General features: G+C 45.2%; 1 protein-coding gene across 2 annotated transcripts in view; it reads right to left on the reverse strand.

The window, feature by feature from the left end:
* Positions 1-659: 659 nt before the first annotated feature.
* LOC107317780 (FRAS1-related extracellular matrix protein 1-like) overlaps positions 660-18,751 on the reverse strand; it is a 44,565-nt gene continuing 26,473 nt past the window's right edge. Inside the window, exons 12-18 of one of the 2 annotated variants that reach the window (XM_085511886.1) lie at positions 17,206-18,189; positions 13,220-13,396; positions 13,028-13,130; positions 11,571-11,863; positions 10,596-10,679; positions 7,034-7,175; positions 1,436-4,092 (exon numbers count right to left, since the gene is read on the reverse strand). In XM_085511886.1, coding sequence (XP_085368012.1) covers positions 18,177-18,189 — 13 coding nt within the window. In that variant the 3' untranslated portion in view covers positions 1,436-4,092; positions 7,034-7,175; positions 10,596-10,679; ... (2 more) ...; positions 13,220-13,396; positions 17,206-18,176. Of the gene's footprint in view, positions 4,093-7,033; positions 7,176-10,595; positions 10,680-11,570; positions 11,864-13,027; positions 13,131-13,219; positions 13,397-17,205; positions 18,190-18,751 lie in introns of both variants that reach the window. The other variant, XM_085511887.1, reaches the window with a different exon arrangement.

Raw genomic sequence — 18,751 nt, forward strand, 5'->3', positions numbered from 1 at the left:
ACCCACAACAGCTTATGTCTTTACCCATCATTTGCAGCAGATGTTCTCCTAAACTCTCCAGTGAGATAAATTCCATTAGAAGTTTCAGGATAAAGATTATAAGCTATATACAATGCAAAATAAAAGTGTCCAAAGAAGCTCATTGTAGCCCATTAAGCTATTGTTAAAGACCCTCGTACAGCAGTGTCTATTGATTACAGTGGTTTGCTTCTCCTTACTACTCGTTTTTCTGTGTTGGGCTTTTGGGGCTTTTTGATCTAAAGGCCACTGACGTCAATGAGAGTACTTCCATTGTCTTCAGTGGGCTTTGGATCAAGCCCTTGACAAACAGTTTCTCCCATAGGTCAGTCTGTAGAGTGCGCGTTACTGCCAGCAGATTGTCCCTAGAACATTTCACTGTAGATTTACAGTCTTTATAAAATTTTTAAATGAAGTTCTATAGTTAGATTCATATGGTATATCATAAATTACAGCAGACTCTGCAAGCTTGGGTTTGAGAGCTTTTTTTTTTCTTTTTTTTTTTTTTTTTCATTTGGCTCTAAGGGAACATATAGTTTTTTTCCACAAGAACTTTCCTCCAAATGCTAATTTTACCTGCTTTTTGCCATTTGTGCAACAGAATGTGTGTGTTGCTCAAGGCTCAGCTCCCAGGGGAAAGTTTGTGACTGTGGCAGAGGTGATGCTGTGAGCGAGCAGAGGCTTACCAACACCATCCCAGTCCTAGAGGGTAGAAGACAACATTCTTTGGGCTCTACTTTGATGCTTGTAAAATTAGTGGAAAGGAAAAGCAAGCCCGAACTTTGAGTATTCTTTTGTCTTAAGATATAATTAAAGCTGAAAGTTGATTTCCATCTATCAGAGGAGTATCTTCCACCTGACTATCCCGTCATACCACTGAATGACAAAACCCTGCAGAGGGAATGACCTTCAAGCAGTGCTTCGTGCACACAGACACCAGTTTTAATCGTAGTTCTGCAATCTTCATGCTTTTCAAGGTGGCCAGGAAACGTGACAGCAGGAGACAAGGGGACGGCCCTCAGGAACCCCTGTCCTAATTCAGCTTTCCCATCACCAGAGCCTAAATTAAAGAATTCGTGTGGCATTACCTCGCCCATCTACAAAGTGGGAGTAATAATCCCACAGTACCTCCTCAGAAACGCTGCAAGGCCATGAACTCTGTCTGCACAGAGTAGTAGTGTTCAGTAGTAAATGAAATCTGTTTTCACTTCTAAGGCTATGGCATAAATTACTATAGGCAGAAATCCAGCCTAGCAGGGAATGAATTGGATGGGGCCCACTCAGTTTCTTCCATCTTTAGCTTTGATTTTCATTGTTCTGTTTCATTAGCAGAATTTTCATGTCTTTTTTTTCATTTTCTTTTTCTCCCATGTTGTAACTTTTCCTAAGTTGTTAATTTGCCAGCAGAGAGAATGGCCTCATAATTGTAAGTCAGTTTCTCCAAGCACCCACAAGTATCTGAACAGTTCTTAGCAGACTCAGCATTTCTCTTTTTACTTCTCAGTCCTTGCATATACAGCAAAACAGCATGCTGCTGTGTTCCTGCTCTCCAGCCACAATCTGGCCACTTGTTGCCTGCTCAGAATGCATTTAATTCTGCAGACCATGCCTTTAAGGGCCTGCTAATGAAAATCAGCACAGCTCCCACCCAGTCAATGAGTCTGGGTGTCAGTGGAGTCAATGAGTGGTAATTGGCGCTGCTAGTTCCCAAGGTCATCAAAATCGCCCTTCTTTCCACATGCCCTTGGCTAGCTGGCTGGTCCACAGCCTTCCTGAAAGCAGCCATGACATGGGAAAGCCTTTCTTTCCTCCATTCTCTGCTTTGTTTTATTTTATGCAACAAGGGGGAACGGTTTTAAACTGAGACAGGGGAGATTTTGGTTAGATGTTAGGAGGAAGTTTTTCACACAGAGGGTGGTGATGCACTGGAACAGGTTGCCCAAGGAGGCTGTGGATGCCCCATCCCTGCGGGCATTCAAGGCCAGGCTGGATGTGGCTCTGGGCAGCCTGGTCTGCTGGTTGGTGACCCTGCACAAAGCAGCAGGGTTGAAATTGGATGGTCACTGTGGTCCTTTTCAACCCAGGCCATTCTATGATTCTATGATTATTTTTAAGAAAAGCTATTGCCTCTGCTCATGTCACATCCACAAGCAGGAGACTGGGGGGAATGCCCAGATAAAACTATTGGGAGGTATCAGAATGATCAGGTGACTTTTCCAGCTCTCCCCTTAGCCCTCTCAGTCCCCTCTCCTTACCAGAGCCCAACTCCACTCTTGGCCTCTTCCCAGTCACTGTGTCAGAGGCTGTCTTTGTGCTGCAGATGAACAGATGTTTCACCACCGAGAGCTGCATCCTCTGACTCATGAAACAACTTGAAAGAAATTAACAGTGACAAATTTGTTTCAAATCCTATTTTTCCCTCAGTAGCAGGGTTTGTGACTGCCTATGAGAGCTCCCACTGGAAAGAGAACTGGAAAGATTAAAATAGATGAGATGAATGAAAGATTACAGGATGAAGTGATGGCCACTTCCCAGCCGAATAAGATTCACTGTTCAAGGCTGACAAAGTCTCTGCTGAGTTTGGGGTTTAGCAGCAGAGAAACTGCTCCATAATTTTTGTTCAGCTGAACTTTCTGGGAAGTAACACCTGGCCTTGTAGTATTTCCTGAGGGCCCTGAAAGAGTGGATGTTTGACCATGACCTCTGCAGGAACCTCTCCAGGTGATGTTGATCAGGTTGAAGTGGAAACCAGTGCCTAATGCAGCTCTTGTGCCTCATGCCTTCCCTGCCTCATCTCTAATGCCCTGAAATAATCACCCAGCTGTTTGCTGTAGGGAATTAGGGAAGGGCACATGGCAGGACCCATACCCAAACTTCAGATTTCCTCTGAAGTTTGCTTTTGTCTGCCATGAAGACATTATTTAGTCTCCACTTTTGAGATAAGAAAGCTCAGGCGCAGGGAAGTTAAGAATTCAATCCTAGTCTCCAAGCCAGAAATAAAGTTCATTAGTCCTCCATCCACAGGGAGCCCGTCACTTCCATCTCATCTAAACTGCCATACGACAAACCCCGTCAAAGGCAGCTCAAAAGAGGAGATCAATTTTATAGCGGTTTTACTCTCTGAGAGCACAAACAAGCCCTCCATTAGGAACTATAATTTATCCAACTGTGACCACTGACTACAGGTCTATGAAATACATCTAAATGGATTGCACGGAGCCAGAAAACTCAAGTATACATGGCACACACATAACAAAGCTCTGCAAATCTGAAAATGCATAGTATCAGCAAGTGCTCTGGTTTTCTAGACTGATTTGTAGGTAGGTAGGCTTAGCTGAAGGCTGCGGTTTCTAAATTGGACATGGTTACCTAAAACTATTGGAAATTTGAATTGCATGTCAGATGTCTGGAATAAATGGGCTCAAGAGACGTAAGAAAAAACATGTGGCCTGGTATTTTTCTCTTTTTTAATGTCTTTTGGAAACTGTTTAGATATCATCTGGGGCTTGTATAGTTTCTTTGTTTAGTAATTCTGAATTGAAATTCTTTATGAAGCTTTGTTAATTAAAAGGTAAAAACTTGATTGTTGCACAGAGGCCTTCATCCTGAAAGATGCCTGTACGCTTTCCAAAAACACACTGTACTTTCCAAAGAAGTAAACCATCCTTTGAAAACCAGGCAGCTCGGTTACGTTACTTACCTCAAATCCACCAAATTTAAATTCCAAAATGGACCATTATGGTCTGACTCTCTTTCTAGCTCTGCCAATAGCTGTCATATCTGAGCCCCTGCATGACTGCGAAGCTCCCCTCGAGGCCCTCGTTGTGAGGCTGACCCAGGGCTGCACATCTTTAGCAAGAACATCCGATGCAATTATGAAGATTACAAGCAATAGATTTCCTGCAAATTGCAGCCATCTCTGGGGTGAAATATGTCACCTGCTCCGTAGCACACAGCTGCATCCTCCCACCATGTAAAAGCAAGCGGAGACATGAAGGCACCTTTCTGCAAGCAGAGCAGGGTCTGAGTCAGGAACCATTTGAAACGCATCCCAGCACAGCACAATCTTTGCTCCTGAAAGAAAAGGAATTTCAGATTTGCCACTCTTGGAGATGATGCACAGCTTTCTCATGCTCACATTGAGGTCTCTCACCTCCAGTTTCCATTGCCAGAACCTTTATATTGCTGTTTGCTTATTTGAGTTCAACCCAATCACCTGCCCACTCTTGCCTGGCAAGTGCCAGGGACAATGCAAATCTGTTTTGAAGCTTTTTTTTTTCTTTTCTTGTGTACCTTCTGACTGTTTCAAATGACTGCTAGGGTGCATCCTCCTAATCTGAAAGGATGGGACACAACACTTGGTGGGACATGAGAGTGGTTAGAATAACAACTCATCCCCAGAGCTCTGTTAACTCTGACCTAATATTGTTCTACAAAGTCCCAGTGACTGGACTAAAAGACAACAACTATACAGCTCTTAATCTGGCAAGGGTGCATGGTTTTGCAGGGGTGCTGGACTAGATGGCCTTCAGAGGTCCCTTCCAACTCTAAGGATTCTATGATGCTATGCTAAGGCCTCAGTTGCCAAAAAACAGCACTAATGATTTTTTTGCTCTATGAGACCTCCTCCTCTTTGAGTTTTTGAATACTATGGAAAAGGCAGAGAAAATACCTACTGTCCAGGCAAACCCTGAATCTCCTGTCAGCAAAAGCATATGGTAGTTGCTGCTGCTGAAGCTATGTTTTCTGAAAGCTCTGAATGACACCAGCTAAAGCAGAGTTAACAACAACATATAAACATCATTGGAAAAAGAAAATACTGCCTTTATATTCACCTTTTTTTGCAGGTATTAAGGAATCTCCAGCCAGCCGTAGCTATTGGATATATATAAGTCCGTGTTCATTTGGCAGGGTGAAACCACCATGGGTAAGAAAGGACAAAAGCTTCTGGAAGGGCTCTGACACCCCCCTCTTTCCCACTCCCAGCACACAGCTGTGCCAAAACCTTATGGTTTCTTTTAGGCCCACATAATTAAATGAGTGATGAGGAATTTCTCACCAATATAAAACTGAATTATTTGCAGCTTAAAATAGAACAGTGCCTTTGTTAGGTTTTTTGTTTTCGTTTTTTTTGGAAGCAGCATGGCCAGGTTGTCAGCTGGTGTCAATCAGCCTGTTCTGGGATACAAGGTTTTGCTCCCTGGGGAGGATACAAGAACACTGGGACAAGTGTGGTCCAACCACAGCAGGCCTGGGATTGGGAAGGGTTCTTTATGGTGACCAGAGGAGAAGTAGTTTCTGAATTGTATTTTACTTTAGATGAATTCTTCTGCTCTGACAGGAATCCTCACCCAGGGCATGGGGTGACTGCAGGGAAGCCCACGCAGATTCTCTCCCAGGGCAACAGACAGCCTGGGCTTCATGCTTGCCAAATGTTGAAAGCAGCAGCTCGATTTACGAGCCCTGGGAGCACACTGCGCTCCAGCTGATGAGCTGCATGGCAGAGGAGCCAGGGTTAGCTGAAACACTGAGAGAAAGCAGAGGCACCAATGGGGGCCAGGAGGGCCAGCTGGGCTCAGAGGTGTACAGACCAACTGTATCCAACAGTACCAACTACAGAATAGGGAAAAATAAATTTAAAAGTAAAAACAACAACATGGAACCAAGTGGGGACTGGGGGATTTTTCCCTTCATCTCCTCACTTTTCAGCAGTGAGAAACATTGCTCACTCTGCACTGTCTGAGGCTGGCAGAGCTTGCAGCAGGAACAACCCCTGCATGAGCAGGGTGCAAACAAAGGTGTGCAAGTAGGGAGGCTGGGGGGCAAGAAAGCCCCCAAGGTGAATAAGGGAGGTGAATAAATAAAGTACAGCAGCCGTAGAGAAATCCTGGAGGAGATGAGGAAAAGAAGAACTTGTCCACAGGGTGTCACTCTTGACCCACACTTGGGTCACACAGACTGGAGATTTCGGTCCCCCAAATGAACCTCCAAGGCAGCAGAAACCTTCAAAACCGAGAGCAGCACTACCAGGCGAGCAGCTTGTACCCCCACCTGCCCTCCTGCCCCACTCTGCACCTCGCCTCGGCCACTCTCAAGGACAGGATTTGTTTGGGGATACTCCTGTATGGAGCTGGTAGGAAACCTCTGCAACCAAACTCTTTTTCACCCTTCTGCCCCACATCTACCACTCCACCTTGGCCTATTTTAGTATATTTTGAATTTCCTCGTCTTCCTATACCATCAGTCTACCTTTTCACCTTAGGAAACCTCCTGGTTCTCATGCCCTGTATCCTGGAAGATGCAACAGTACTGCTTCATGGCAAGTCCTGAAACAGCTTAATTTAAGTGCTGATAAGCTTTAGATCGTTACTGCTTATTGGAAACAGGTTCTTCAGATTGGTTGAATGGGTTTTTTCGTTAAGGAGAAACCCTATTAATTATCACCTTACTTTTTTTTATTGAGCTGCAGGCTATTGCGGGCAGGAGGGCAGAGCAGGGGCTGAGCCAGCTCAGGGAAGCCTGAAAACAGAGAGCCCTGATCTGCTGCTGAGCTGATGGGTGCCAGCTGAAGGGGCAGTGAACACACCAGGTTCTCTGTGACCAGGCAGGGGGATGGAGTCAGTCACCGGGATCAAAGGGGGGACATGGATGCTGGGGTCAGCAGCACAGCAGCCACAGCACAGGCTGCAACTTTTACAAAGCATCAGCAGAGCATGAATTATGGCGTGACCTCCTGGCAAGTTTCCTGGAGCAGAGGACACACCAGCAAGAATGTGATCTCCTCTTCCAGGGCTGGTTGGGACAGGATTTGTGTGCAGTGTGTACAGCACATAATTCATCAGACATTTACATAGCATGAGCTCAGCACTGCAGCACTCTCAGGCAGTCTGAAATATTCTGCTGGGGGCTTGCACCACACAAGACAGATACACCCCAAAAGGGATGCTGTCCCCTCTTACGACTCCACTCTGCTTGGAGGAGGTGCTCCCGAAAGCTCTACATCCATTAATCTCACCTGTCTGCAGCTCCCTCGTTCCTGCTGTGAGCTCACTGTCTTGCCCCAGGACAGTGTTTTTAGGTGTGCTTGGTATAATTTGCATGATTTTCTTTCAGGCCATCTTCCTTAATGTGGCTGTCCCGAGTTTTTATGGAAACACCTGCAATATGTAAACGCAAAAGTATAAATCTCCGTAATGTGAAAAAAAGCAGCTTCGTGAAGCCGTAAAAGAATGCAGCCATGTGACTGCAAAACTTCATTTACAAGTATCTAAATATAGATCATAGCAAGCAGCAAACCCAGACTTCAATTTTAAAAGCGAGGGCACAGGGGAGAGTGCAGAGTCAGCACTTCTTATTTAAGAAGTTCTTCTCGTACTAATTCATTTACAGAGGCATCTTCTTTTGACACAGCAAATTTGCATTACTGAATCCTGATCACAGAGACATAAAGATTTTTATGGGAGTCGGAAATAGCCTCCATGCAGGCACTGCTGCACCACTGCCGACCTCTGCGCCCAGACAAGGGCACGCTGCACTTTGCACCAAGGGAGCTGTGCAAGCTTTGCTCCTCCACGTGCTGGAATTTCCCTCCAGGGAGAGGTTCTGCTGGGCAAGAACACCCTCTGCTCTGAGGGACCTGCTGGAAGAAGCACTGAATGCTCTCTGCAGTGGGCAATGCTGGATATTGAAAGGAACCAGAGAGATTTGCTGTAATTACCAATGGACAGAAATGCTTTTGAGCCTCTGGAATATTTCCCCAGACAATCTGACCTGCACAGAAGAGAAAACAAAGCACTCACTACAACAGCTTAGAGTGAATACAGATTCTGTGTGGAAGGCAAACATACTCAGCTGAGAACATCTCATCCCATTTCGATTCCCTGATTCCAGTTTGTCCAAACTGCTTTCCAGCATCAGAATCTGCCCATGGTCACGGGCACTGCAGGACAGGTGGCTGTGGCACCATGGGCACACAGGCTGGCTGGCTGTATTCTACATTTCACCTGCCATCACCTTCATAGAATTATTATGGTTGGAAAGGACCGCTAACACGACCAGGTCCGACCACCAACCCAACCCTCTGTGCCCACTGACTGTGTCCCTCAGTGCCACATCCCCACAGGTGGTGAACACCTCCAGGGACGGTGACTCCACCACCTCCCTGGGCAGCCTGTGCCAGTGCCCGGCCACTCTTCACCTCCGCCTGTATGTCCACCATTTGAGATACTTAAGCATCCCACACACTATCGCATGTCAATCTATTGCCATTCTCTTGGCTGCTCTTAAATGTTGTACTAAACTTTTTCAGATCTTTCTTCTAGCCTCACAGTTTCCATAGAAATACATTTTAAAATTAGGAGAAGTCAACTGCCCCTTGAAAATCACTGAAAACACAGCAGGCACAGTGGCAGTGTCCTATCACACCCACCCTGATAAAGCAGTGGAGCAGTTCTTTGAGGACCAGCAACACTCTGGATTTGCACAGAAGCTGAGTTGAGTTGGAAGGGACCTTTAAAGGTCATCCAGTCCAACTCTACATCAGGCTCTGAGAGCCAAAACTCTGATAGCCTCAAAGTAGCCTTGTGTGTCTATGGGAACTGCCTCCTGCTCAGCTCACAGCCAAGACCTGGATCCAGCTGCAAAAAAAAGTGTTTGGCTAACAAACTCCACTGGACTACCAGAAATGTTTCAGCCACCTTAACATGGGGTAGGAAGACGCAGAGGCCAATAGAAGGGAGGATGCATGCCAAGAACTATCCAGAGCACCAAGGACCAAATGACAGGAGACAAAGCATCACTCCCTCCAACCAGAAGGATGAACAGAGGCTGTCACACCTCCATCACTAGGGGAAGATGTAGCTACTCATACCACAAAGCCAGGCTTCTCCCAGCCACCTAGCACACAATGGTGACATATAAATTGCATATATATATATATATATATCCAACAATGTCTCGTTAACTATAAAACAAGTAACAACATAATTATACTTACTCATACGTGAATTATACTTTGCTGCTGTTTCCACTGGACTCACTCTGTAATTACAATAACTAGGGAAAACCAACCCACCGTTTTTGCTATGAGCAATTAATGCAGGTTACTGACACGATCGTTATTCAGGGCCAATGCTAACATTGGCACCTAACCATATTATTCATCTCTCATTTGTGGCTCCCCAATAATGAAAGCTCTGCCTAACATTACACGTCCACAAGCACAAGAAACAAATTGCATCAAAACCCAACCATGCTACTGAAAGGAGAACCCATGGAGCAGATACCCACAGAACACTGTGATTTATTTCTCCCTATTTCTGATTATTGGCCACAGGGTAGAGCTGGCTCGCTCTTGCTCAGCAGGACAGGTCAAGGACGGGCACCTCTGGTGTACCAGGGGCTTCCTCTGCCCCTTGGATGTGGTTTCCTTATTGCTCCTCTCCAGCCACCATCTGAATTCACAGCTGCAACTATCTTGGATGCCACAAAAGCTAAAGTCCCCTGATGATAACTGAGTGCCTGCTAATGCTTCTTAAGCAGCAGGATTTCATCCATGGCATGTTTCCCTCTACACTGTAGACTCCAGCCTTAGTGCCTCTATATGTCATCTTTTCATCACTGTATCTTAAGCCACTGCCCAGACTGGGTGCCCCATCCAAATCCCACTTCACCCAACTCACTTTCATGGTAGAGAAACAGCTGCCTCTGTGGGGGACATCTCTTTCTCTTGGGACTCTCTGCACTGCTGATTTCTTCCATCTACGTAACATTTCCAACCCATCCATCTCTGACATACAAAAACCAAAAACTGAGTTTTTGCAACACCAGAAACTGGCAACTCGCTTGTCATTTGCTCCTCATTTGGGGCAAGGAAAAGCACAGGCAATAGCTCCTTAAAGTGCCACATTATTCGAGCTATTGCATGTAAAAATGCTCAGGCAATCATATGTAACTTGGTGCTATTTTCTCAAGGTAGCAGGGCAAAAAGTAGTTATAATGAATTTGTGAAATTTGAAATACATTGAAAACAAGGCTCAAAAGTACAGCAGTGGGGTCAGACCTTTCCACTCCTTTTCAGCACTTTTGGCAGAGGGATGTACATCTCCTCCCACCTGGGCAATCAAAGGACATTTGTAAGGCCAGGACAAAGCAGCAGGTGGGTATAAGTGCTGGAAAAGCAAGCTCCCCAGGGATCTGCTTTTCACGGAGAGGAGCCTTCCCACAGCCCAACCTGTGTACAGGAGCACAGGATGTATGAATCTGACTTCAGAGCTGTGTTCAGGATATATATGGCTTCTTAAAACGACAGCTCAAAGAGCCAGAATGAAACACAGCGATATTACTGTTGTACCAGAAGCCACCTGCACTAAGCTGCAGTCCTGCAAGTGAACCTGAGCTAGCTGAAACTTCTTGGCCTTTCAAAACAAAGCCTCATTAGTCTAATTTAGACGCATCAGCCAGACATTTGGTCTTCTTATCATTAGGAGGTGTTAACGGTAGCCTGCAGGCATCTTTCACCCCAGCGTATTTCAGGTCCTACCTCGATGCCTGTACAAATGATAGCTCCACACTCTCACCTGTCTTTGCCAGCTGTCCCAACATTTTCATGGGCACAGGATGAAGTTTTGTGCAAATCAATCCTCTACCACTTTATTTCAAGTCTGGGGGAAAAAACCCAACAAAATATGTATCAGAACACAAAGGGATCTTCAGATTTAAAACAACACAGTTTTCACTGCACTGGAGGCAGCTCCTGGCTATTGCTGCCTCCTCCCATCCCCTGAGCCACCAGACAAAGGGCACCTGCCCCAAAGGTGCCCCACAGCCAGAGAGCTCACCAGGCCATCATTATGGGTTTTGCTCTACACCGTAATTTCCCATTCCTGATCCTTCAACGCCCAAATCTTCTCCTTACTTCCAGCATCCCCACATATTTCATCTTCTTTCCCCATCACATATTCATTGGACGCTGTACAAACAAGTGCAGATTTAAAGTGTCCCTGTAACATTTTACTTATTCTGTGACTTAATAATAAAAAGAGCGCAGAACAGAAAGGCTAGAGTTCAATTTCTGAGCTCTATTGCCATTTGCAAGCTGCACTCTCCCACAGCTCCTTGCATGAAATACAGCCACCCATTCAGCTTTATGCTAGCACTGGAGCAATAAAACTGTACTTTGCCAGAGGAATTTTAAATCGTTCGACACTGATGCAGAGATCTTTAAAAAACAAATTTAGAAGCATAAAAAGTGAGGATTGAAGGGAAACTTTTGGGCTTTACTAAGTGAGTCTGCAAATTCTCCATCCTTGCAGAGGAAATTTTCATCCACTTTCAGCGGAGAAATGGGATCCTGTTTTTGATGAAGATTTTTACTGAATTTGCCTAAAGGCCCCCAAAAATGCAAAACTGGGCAAATGAGATTAAAAAAAATAACAATAAAGAAGTAGAAATATTCACCATTTTGGTGCTTTTCTGCCCTCAGACTGCTCTACTCCCAACTATGCCCATGGGCAGAGAACTGCTGGCTCTGCTCTTCCACCAGCACCACTCACTGTAGTCCATGGACATCAGGATGTGGCTCACTGCTCCATGTAACACCTCCAGGTCTGGGTATCCCATTGTATGGAAGACGTCTGTTATTTGCAAGGTGTCATGATGCAATGCACAGGGCAGGGAGTGAGTGCCTTCTGTGTCCCATTGTGTGCCACTTGTCAGTCCTCCACTAAGTGCCTGTATTCTCTGTGCTCCCTTTGTTTGCCTTATTGCCTTGGATCAGTGCTCCCTGGAGAACAGCCCGCTCTCCTGCTATGCTGAGCACCTTGGAGGCCCAGCTGCACCTGCGTTTCTAGGAGCAAAATGAAGCAATTACAAATTGTTACTCTCATTTTTGGCAATTTCATGCAGAAGTTCTGTTTTGCTTCAAAGCTAAAGGTCAGTGATTAATTTAAAACTTAAGTTTTCCGCAAAATTATGGGCTGGGGAAACAATGCAGAGGCAGCAAGCCCAATTCTGCCCTCAGTTAAACCTTTGCAAACCTGAAGAAACTCACTCCATTTGCATGAAGTCTCTGCCCTCTAATTTCTTCTGGCTTTTTCCAGGGCTGTTGCAAGTGATGTGGCTTTAGGACAGGTAGCCATGGACTGAGTAGGTCTAGACAGCCCACGAGGGGCTGTAGCCACCCTGTGCAGTAGGACTGAATCCTCAGACAGACAGTTATCTCTGTAACCCACCTGGGCTGCTGACATACTGGAAGAGGAGACACTTGTGGCTGATGGATATGATCTTAACCTGCTCTGTAGTGCCATGTATGCATTGCCCTCCCACTCAGATGGGCTGAACTGAAAACCAGCACTCACAGCCCTGTAAGCATTTTTCTTGGAACACAGAGTTACCAAAATCCTTTCAATATAGGGATTTGTGATGCATCAGATCATGTGCTGATATAAACCACCCTCAGCAAAGGCGCTGTGGGCAGAACTACCTGAAAGAAACAGTGCAAGTTTTAGCAGAAGGCAGATTTTACATTATGGTCATCACTGTGTTTTTATTATTAATATGTCTTGAAAAATAAGATGTTTAGCTAAGCTTACTAATTCCTTGAAACTCAAATCATTTTAGCTGTCTAACCTTGTTCAGGATAATTATTTCTATCCATTATCCATCATGCTAAAAAATGACAGCTCTGGGACAAGGAGGCTTTTCAAGCAAATGTTTTAAGACAGTGTTTTAGGTTGCAGGCACTGGCAAATGTTAATTAAATTAGATAAACAATGACTCAGAGTGGCTGTGCTATACTGGAGAGAAAGATGGGAGGTAATGGGGGAAGGAATTTGGCAGCTCAAAGGTCGAAGCAGCTTTTTTGGAACCAAGAATCTGTCCCTTGAGCAAGCATCTTGCCTGAACTCAGCAGGATCAAAAGAACCGCTGCCCTTTTACTTTTACACCTTCAGACAGCATTTACGTGGGTTTGCTGAGTGTGTTCCTGCCAGTGCTGTATGGTGTGTGCTACCTGTCCAAGCGTCCTGTGGGGTGACCTGCCAGCCTGTGCCATTCAGCCACATTGTGGGATGAACTTCATCCTCCATCCAAGGGTCTGGTTTCTCAGCTAGGACCTGTGTGCAGCAACAACTGGAAAATCAAAGCACCAAAGGTGGAGATTTTCTTACCAGAGTCATTGCACTAAGGATCTCAAGTCAAATACCTGGTTTGGAGTTTTCCACGTGCTCAGAGAGGATGATCCTCACCTCTGCTGTGAAAACAGGTGACTGTTGATGAGAGGGAAGCTGGCATCCAAGGCTGAGCCTCTCTTAGGTCCTGCATGGTGAGGGGTTTGCTCTTGGGAGGATTTGTTTTGCCACTACACCCTTCTGGTGCCGCTCTATAGGGTTGGTATGAGGGGAAGAAAGTCACGCAGCACTTACAAAACACCATTTAAACTGCATTAAAAGAGTATATGTGTGAACTATAGAAGTTGATAAGTTTTGATATCTTGTAGCTCCCAACAGAGGCTCTCACATTTGTCCCAGAGGTCTGAGGGGCCCTTCCTGCTTCCTTTTCAGGTGCTGCCGGATCCTCTACATCACTCACCTGCTCAGGTACATCTGGTCCTGAAGGGAACAGCCAGTGCTGGTTCTTGCTGTGGCCAGAGAGCCAAGGCAGAGTAACAAGCCACCCGTGAGCAAGACAGCCAGCTACAGCCCTCCCAGCTGAAACCCAGAAGCTGCTCAGCTATTCCAGCCCCTGCACGTCTCAGGTCATGTTCCTTCAAGCATGCAGCTGACTTGTGCTTCTTTCTGAAAACAGCAGTACTGCGGTCCCACGCAGCACAAAGTCCCCTTGGAGGACCCACGCTGCCCTCACCCTCAGCATCACAGTGATTCAGCCAACGGTTGGGCTTTATGCTATGGGGATACAGCTCTGACCAAACTTTCTTCACCTGCTCTGATCATTTCAGCTCTTCTGGGACACACACCTTCATGCCACTGTCCAACTAATTAGTTGCTTCACTGGCTGCATTCTGCAATTCTTCAGTGATGGGTCCCCATCTGACATCTTATGACAACTGATTAGTAAAGTAGGCCACGAGTTTAAGAAATATGTAATTTGGGCACCACTTACTATTAACTATTTGCTTGCTCTTTTTTCTTGCCTTTTTTTTTTTTTTTTAAAGAGATTGTTTCTCTTGAAAGTGAGTATGAGAGGATGAGAAAAAGTTCGTGAATTGGCAGTTTTTCAAAGCAACATGCTGTAAATTTAATGCCTTGGATTAATAAAACACCCTGAAAAGGCAATAAGGGAATATTTGTCCTTACTGCAATGCCATATTTTACAGAAGTCGGGGTATCAAAGCAACATCCAGAATTGCTGGTGTATCCTGTATTTTGGGGCCAGAAACATAGGCAAGCTAATCAACTAGTTGGAACTGAGTCAAAACAAACTGTTTCCAGCCCAGGTCCCCCCTGCCCACAGAGCAGAAAAGAAACAATAAATAGAATTTGGGGATTTAAACATGACAAAAAGTCCCCTCCACTTTAAAAGGATATCAGCACACTACAGCACAACAGCGGTTAAATGTCGTAGAAGATTTGCCTGCACTTGGTCTGGGATTTGCTCTCGCTTGAGAGCTGGTCAAACCAATCTTTCCAAAACACTGACTTCTGAACTTTTGCCAGAGGTGCCTCTCTCCGGTGACCACGCAGGCGGATTTACCCGGTGACATGTTAAACCTGTCAGCTCAGAATAAGCAGAAAAGTGTGTACCCGTCATGGGGAGGGTGGTTAAAGGCACAGCGCTTCCTTTGCTGGGTGAGCTGGAGAGCCTCTGTGTGCACCAGGGGGATGGGGAATGTTTGGGAAGAGCAGTGGGACCCCACTGCCAGCAGGATGGGACACACTCTTTTGGGGTGGAAAGCTTCCTTCTTTTAAATCTGTCCTTCCTCAAAGACAGAGCTCTGCTCTCGCAATGTGATGCACAATCCAGCTTTGGGGAAGTGTGATGCAGCTCCTTGAGGTTCCCATGGGTTCTGTCTGTCACCAGAGAGCAGAGCTCAACGCTGCTCCTCTGCTCCCTGTGAGGATTGGCAGGCTGTGATTAAGAGCTATAGGGCTGCCATGAGGAGCTGTAGGGCCACCACTCAGCCTCTTTTCTCTGGGCTGAACAAATAGTCAAGGTGTGACACAGAAAGCCTAGCACAAATTGGACTCACACCAGACCCAGAGCTGAATCAGCTCTGCTGCCAAAAGCTTGAGGTCCTCTCCTGGAAATGGAGAGAAGGAAGATCCTTCGAGGTCTCACTGCATTTATATATCATTCCTTATACTGCACACTGACAGTCTCACCTGCAAGAGGCAACATGAGTCCAGAGCAAAGTCTGAGCCTGTATCTTTACCCTGGGGTATCAAATCAGCCAAGACACTCCTCCAGCTCTTTCAGTATTTACGTGCAAGCAAGTGTAAGTGTTCTCTGTGCTGGCAAAGCACAGAAAACATGCATCTCTATTTTTCAACTTACACAGTCATGCCAATACCAGGATGAGGTACCAATGCTGAGACAAGATAAGCTGAGACACACACAACAGGCAGGTGAAGCTGAACTCAACTGAGACAGATGTCAGTATGTGCAGGAGAGAATTAGGAAAGCTATATGGCTAAGGAACACAGTTGTGATTGAGGCCATATTTCAAAAACAGGTGAAGAATCCACAAGCACATTCAGCTCTCACATAGCAGTGATTAACACCTGCAGCCACCTCCAGTTGGCTGGAAGGCTGCATCCTGTGCTGGCAGATACTGACCTGGCCTTAAAGTCTTCACACTTTAGTCACTTGGTTGTTTTACAGCAAGCCAATATACCCGGGTATAAGGCCTTCAACGCTTTGGAAACTTCAAATAGCACAAGATGTTACAGAAAACCTCCTCAGTGAAATGCACTGCCACAAATACATCCCATCTATCCTCAGCTGTCTACAATAGCATTTGTGTAGACATGGTAGAAACTGGTTTAATCATAGATGACCGTGTGTGCTGTAAATAGAAGTCATCCCATCCAGTCAAGAGTGCTTGTAATTGCTTGATGAACACATAGCATTAAATTAAATACATGAGAAAAACTTCAGAAGACGACCCTCAGCACAGCTTCAGTTAGAATTCAGTTGTAGATACTCCTCTCATTGGAATTCATGGCTCATGCAGACCCCACCTTCACTCAAAGCATATGCAAGTAAGCAAATAAAAGTTGTGAGCTCCTGCAAGAGAGTCAGCGAACAGCATACGAAGAGTATTCCCAAGTGATCTGTTCTTTGTGTCTCCCATTTATAGCCAGAGTTAACAGAAAGTCAATGTTTAGTTTGTTTTAGATGAGTAAAAACTAGACCACTACATTTGTTCAGGTCCGCCAGGAGTGGTTGTGTCTCACCAAAGAAGTGAGATCTCACTTCTCCCAGATTTGAGGCTTTTGAACAGAGATCAAAGAATCCTGTCTGCAATAGCAGGAAAACTATAGATACCAGTGGCTTGAAGGTGAAACACAGAAAGCTTGTTTTTCTGCTACTCCCTGATTTGTCTGAATAATGCCAGTAAAAAGGAGAAGCTGCTAATACCTGGCCAAAGACAAGAGCACATGAATACGTCCCCATGAAGAGGACTCCCTTAGAGATGTCACTGAGCAATTTTCTCAAAGAAATTTGTTTTTGTGAGCTACAAATGTGTGTTTGGTCAGAGTTTTGGCAAACAACTTGAGCTAGTTTTTGTCCTATGTGAGCCTTTTACGTCATGCCCTAGAAACAACAACAGCTGTTAATTATTTATCAGCTGATGAACATTGGCCTGTTAATTGCAAAACACTATAAATTAGATTAAGCAGAAAAGCTTGATATGTATGCAAGCAGGGTTTTTTGCTCTGTTTTGTATGTGACTTGATTAAATTTCATGTCTCTGCTTAGTTTTCAAGGATTGGCTTCACCAGGGATTTGATCTCAGAAGCTGCGAAGATAAGTTTGCCAAAAATAGGGAGATTTTTAAGACATTGAGCTTTTTGAGACCTTATCACCAACTCTAATCTGTTCTGAAGACAAACTCTCTAAAATCTCCAGAGTGACATGCTTTGAAACAAAACAACTGATGTTCTAATGGAAGGGGAAGCACTAACATGTAAGGAGCCATGCATAAGAGCATTTGACACAGTAACTCACCTGCATGATAGATTCTGCTTGCTCCTCACTTTGTCTGTAAACAAGAAAACTGTGATTGACTCTTCTAGTCAAATAAAATGTTCCAATTTTTCCTAGCGTTTCCATTGTGCCAGTAGAGCATTTTCACCTTAAGCTGGCCTCTATTTATGACAGTCTATTTCATGGTTATTCCAGAGAGAGGTGTAAGGATACACAAGAGGTGTTTCAATGGGCTGTGCATGACTTCCTGCCGAAGGAGATCCATGAAGGTTATCCATGCCATGATATACCATGCAAACATTTTTTGCTGTGCATTAGAACAAGTAGTCTGTGTTTAATGTTGAAATAAGCCAATGCAGCTGCCCATGTTAATCTGCTTGCCAATTTCACCCATCATGTAGGCTCCGTTCTCTTGCTATCCTATTAGTGTCATTGATTTTGGGGCAGAACAGAGGAATCTTATACTCTGATCTGTGATGTATGTTCTCCTTCACTTTTTAAGAAGAAAGGTGATTTTTCATGCTGAACTCGGACATTCTGAGAGGCCTGCATTCATCAACTGAAACACAATCAGGTGGATCTTATGACAGCATTTGAACTGATTGATTAAGCTACATGGAATCTCGATGATACACACCACCTAAAAAGAGCAATAGAGGAAGAGATCCGAGTGGATTTAGGAGCTGCCCCAATGGCTAAACTCCATAGAAAGTTTTCTTCATTTTCTTTCTTACATGCAAAGCAGAGGACACTCTGGCAGCATGCAGACACAAATCAGAAGCAGTCCCAAAAGCAGTGATTTCTTTCCTTCAGGACTTTATCTTCTCTGCTGGGAAGGGCACGAGACCAAGGGCTTTGAGGAACTTCCTGCCATTCCTATCCACTGCACTTGCTGGAGTGTTTTCTCTCTTCATTACATCCTGGTACTACAGCACTTTGGGTCAGCAGCCTTCAAAGAGAAACTTCAGGTCTTTTCAGAGGGTCAAGACAAGTCAGAACCATCCCCTATGGAAAAAAAGAAAATCCCCAAACAGATGCACACAAACTTGGTATTAGAAAGAGGGAAGGGTTGGAACAGTGTGGCTGTTGCTCATTATTCTAAGCAGTATCAGGGAGTCTTACAGACCCTGAGTTGGAAAGGAAACTAACCTAAACTTTCAGTGCAAGTTGTGGGAACAACATTTTATAGGCTTAAGCGATATGCCGCACATCTAACAATTTGAAAACAAGACAGCTCTGCACTGCACAGCCACCCAGACAGAAAATAAATGAACCCCTCGGAGCCGCCCTCCCGGAAGCTTTCAGCTCTGAGTCAGACCCCAGCTGAGCACACAGCGAAGGTGTGGCTGTGGGGGGGCCGATATCCCTCAGCCAGGACACAGAGCTGGAGGAGCAGGGCCAAGCCTGTGCCTCTTGCCATGGGGGAACCGCCAGACTCAGCCTGGAAAGGGGCCACAGCTCAGAAAATCCTGAAAGCGGTTAAATGGGCTGCACATGTGGCACAGTGCTCCTGGAGTGACGAACTTAAAATGCTGTATTCTGGTTTAAATAATGAATGTTGCGTGTT

This window comes from Coturnix japonica, chromosome 11 (genome assembly GCF_054131305.1).
Source record: "Coturnix japonica strain WE chromosome 11, WE-NBRP24, whole genome shotgun sequence".
Taxonomy (NCBI): Eukaryota; Metazoa; Chordata; class Aves; order Galliformes; family Phasianidae; genus Coturnix; species Coturnix japonica.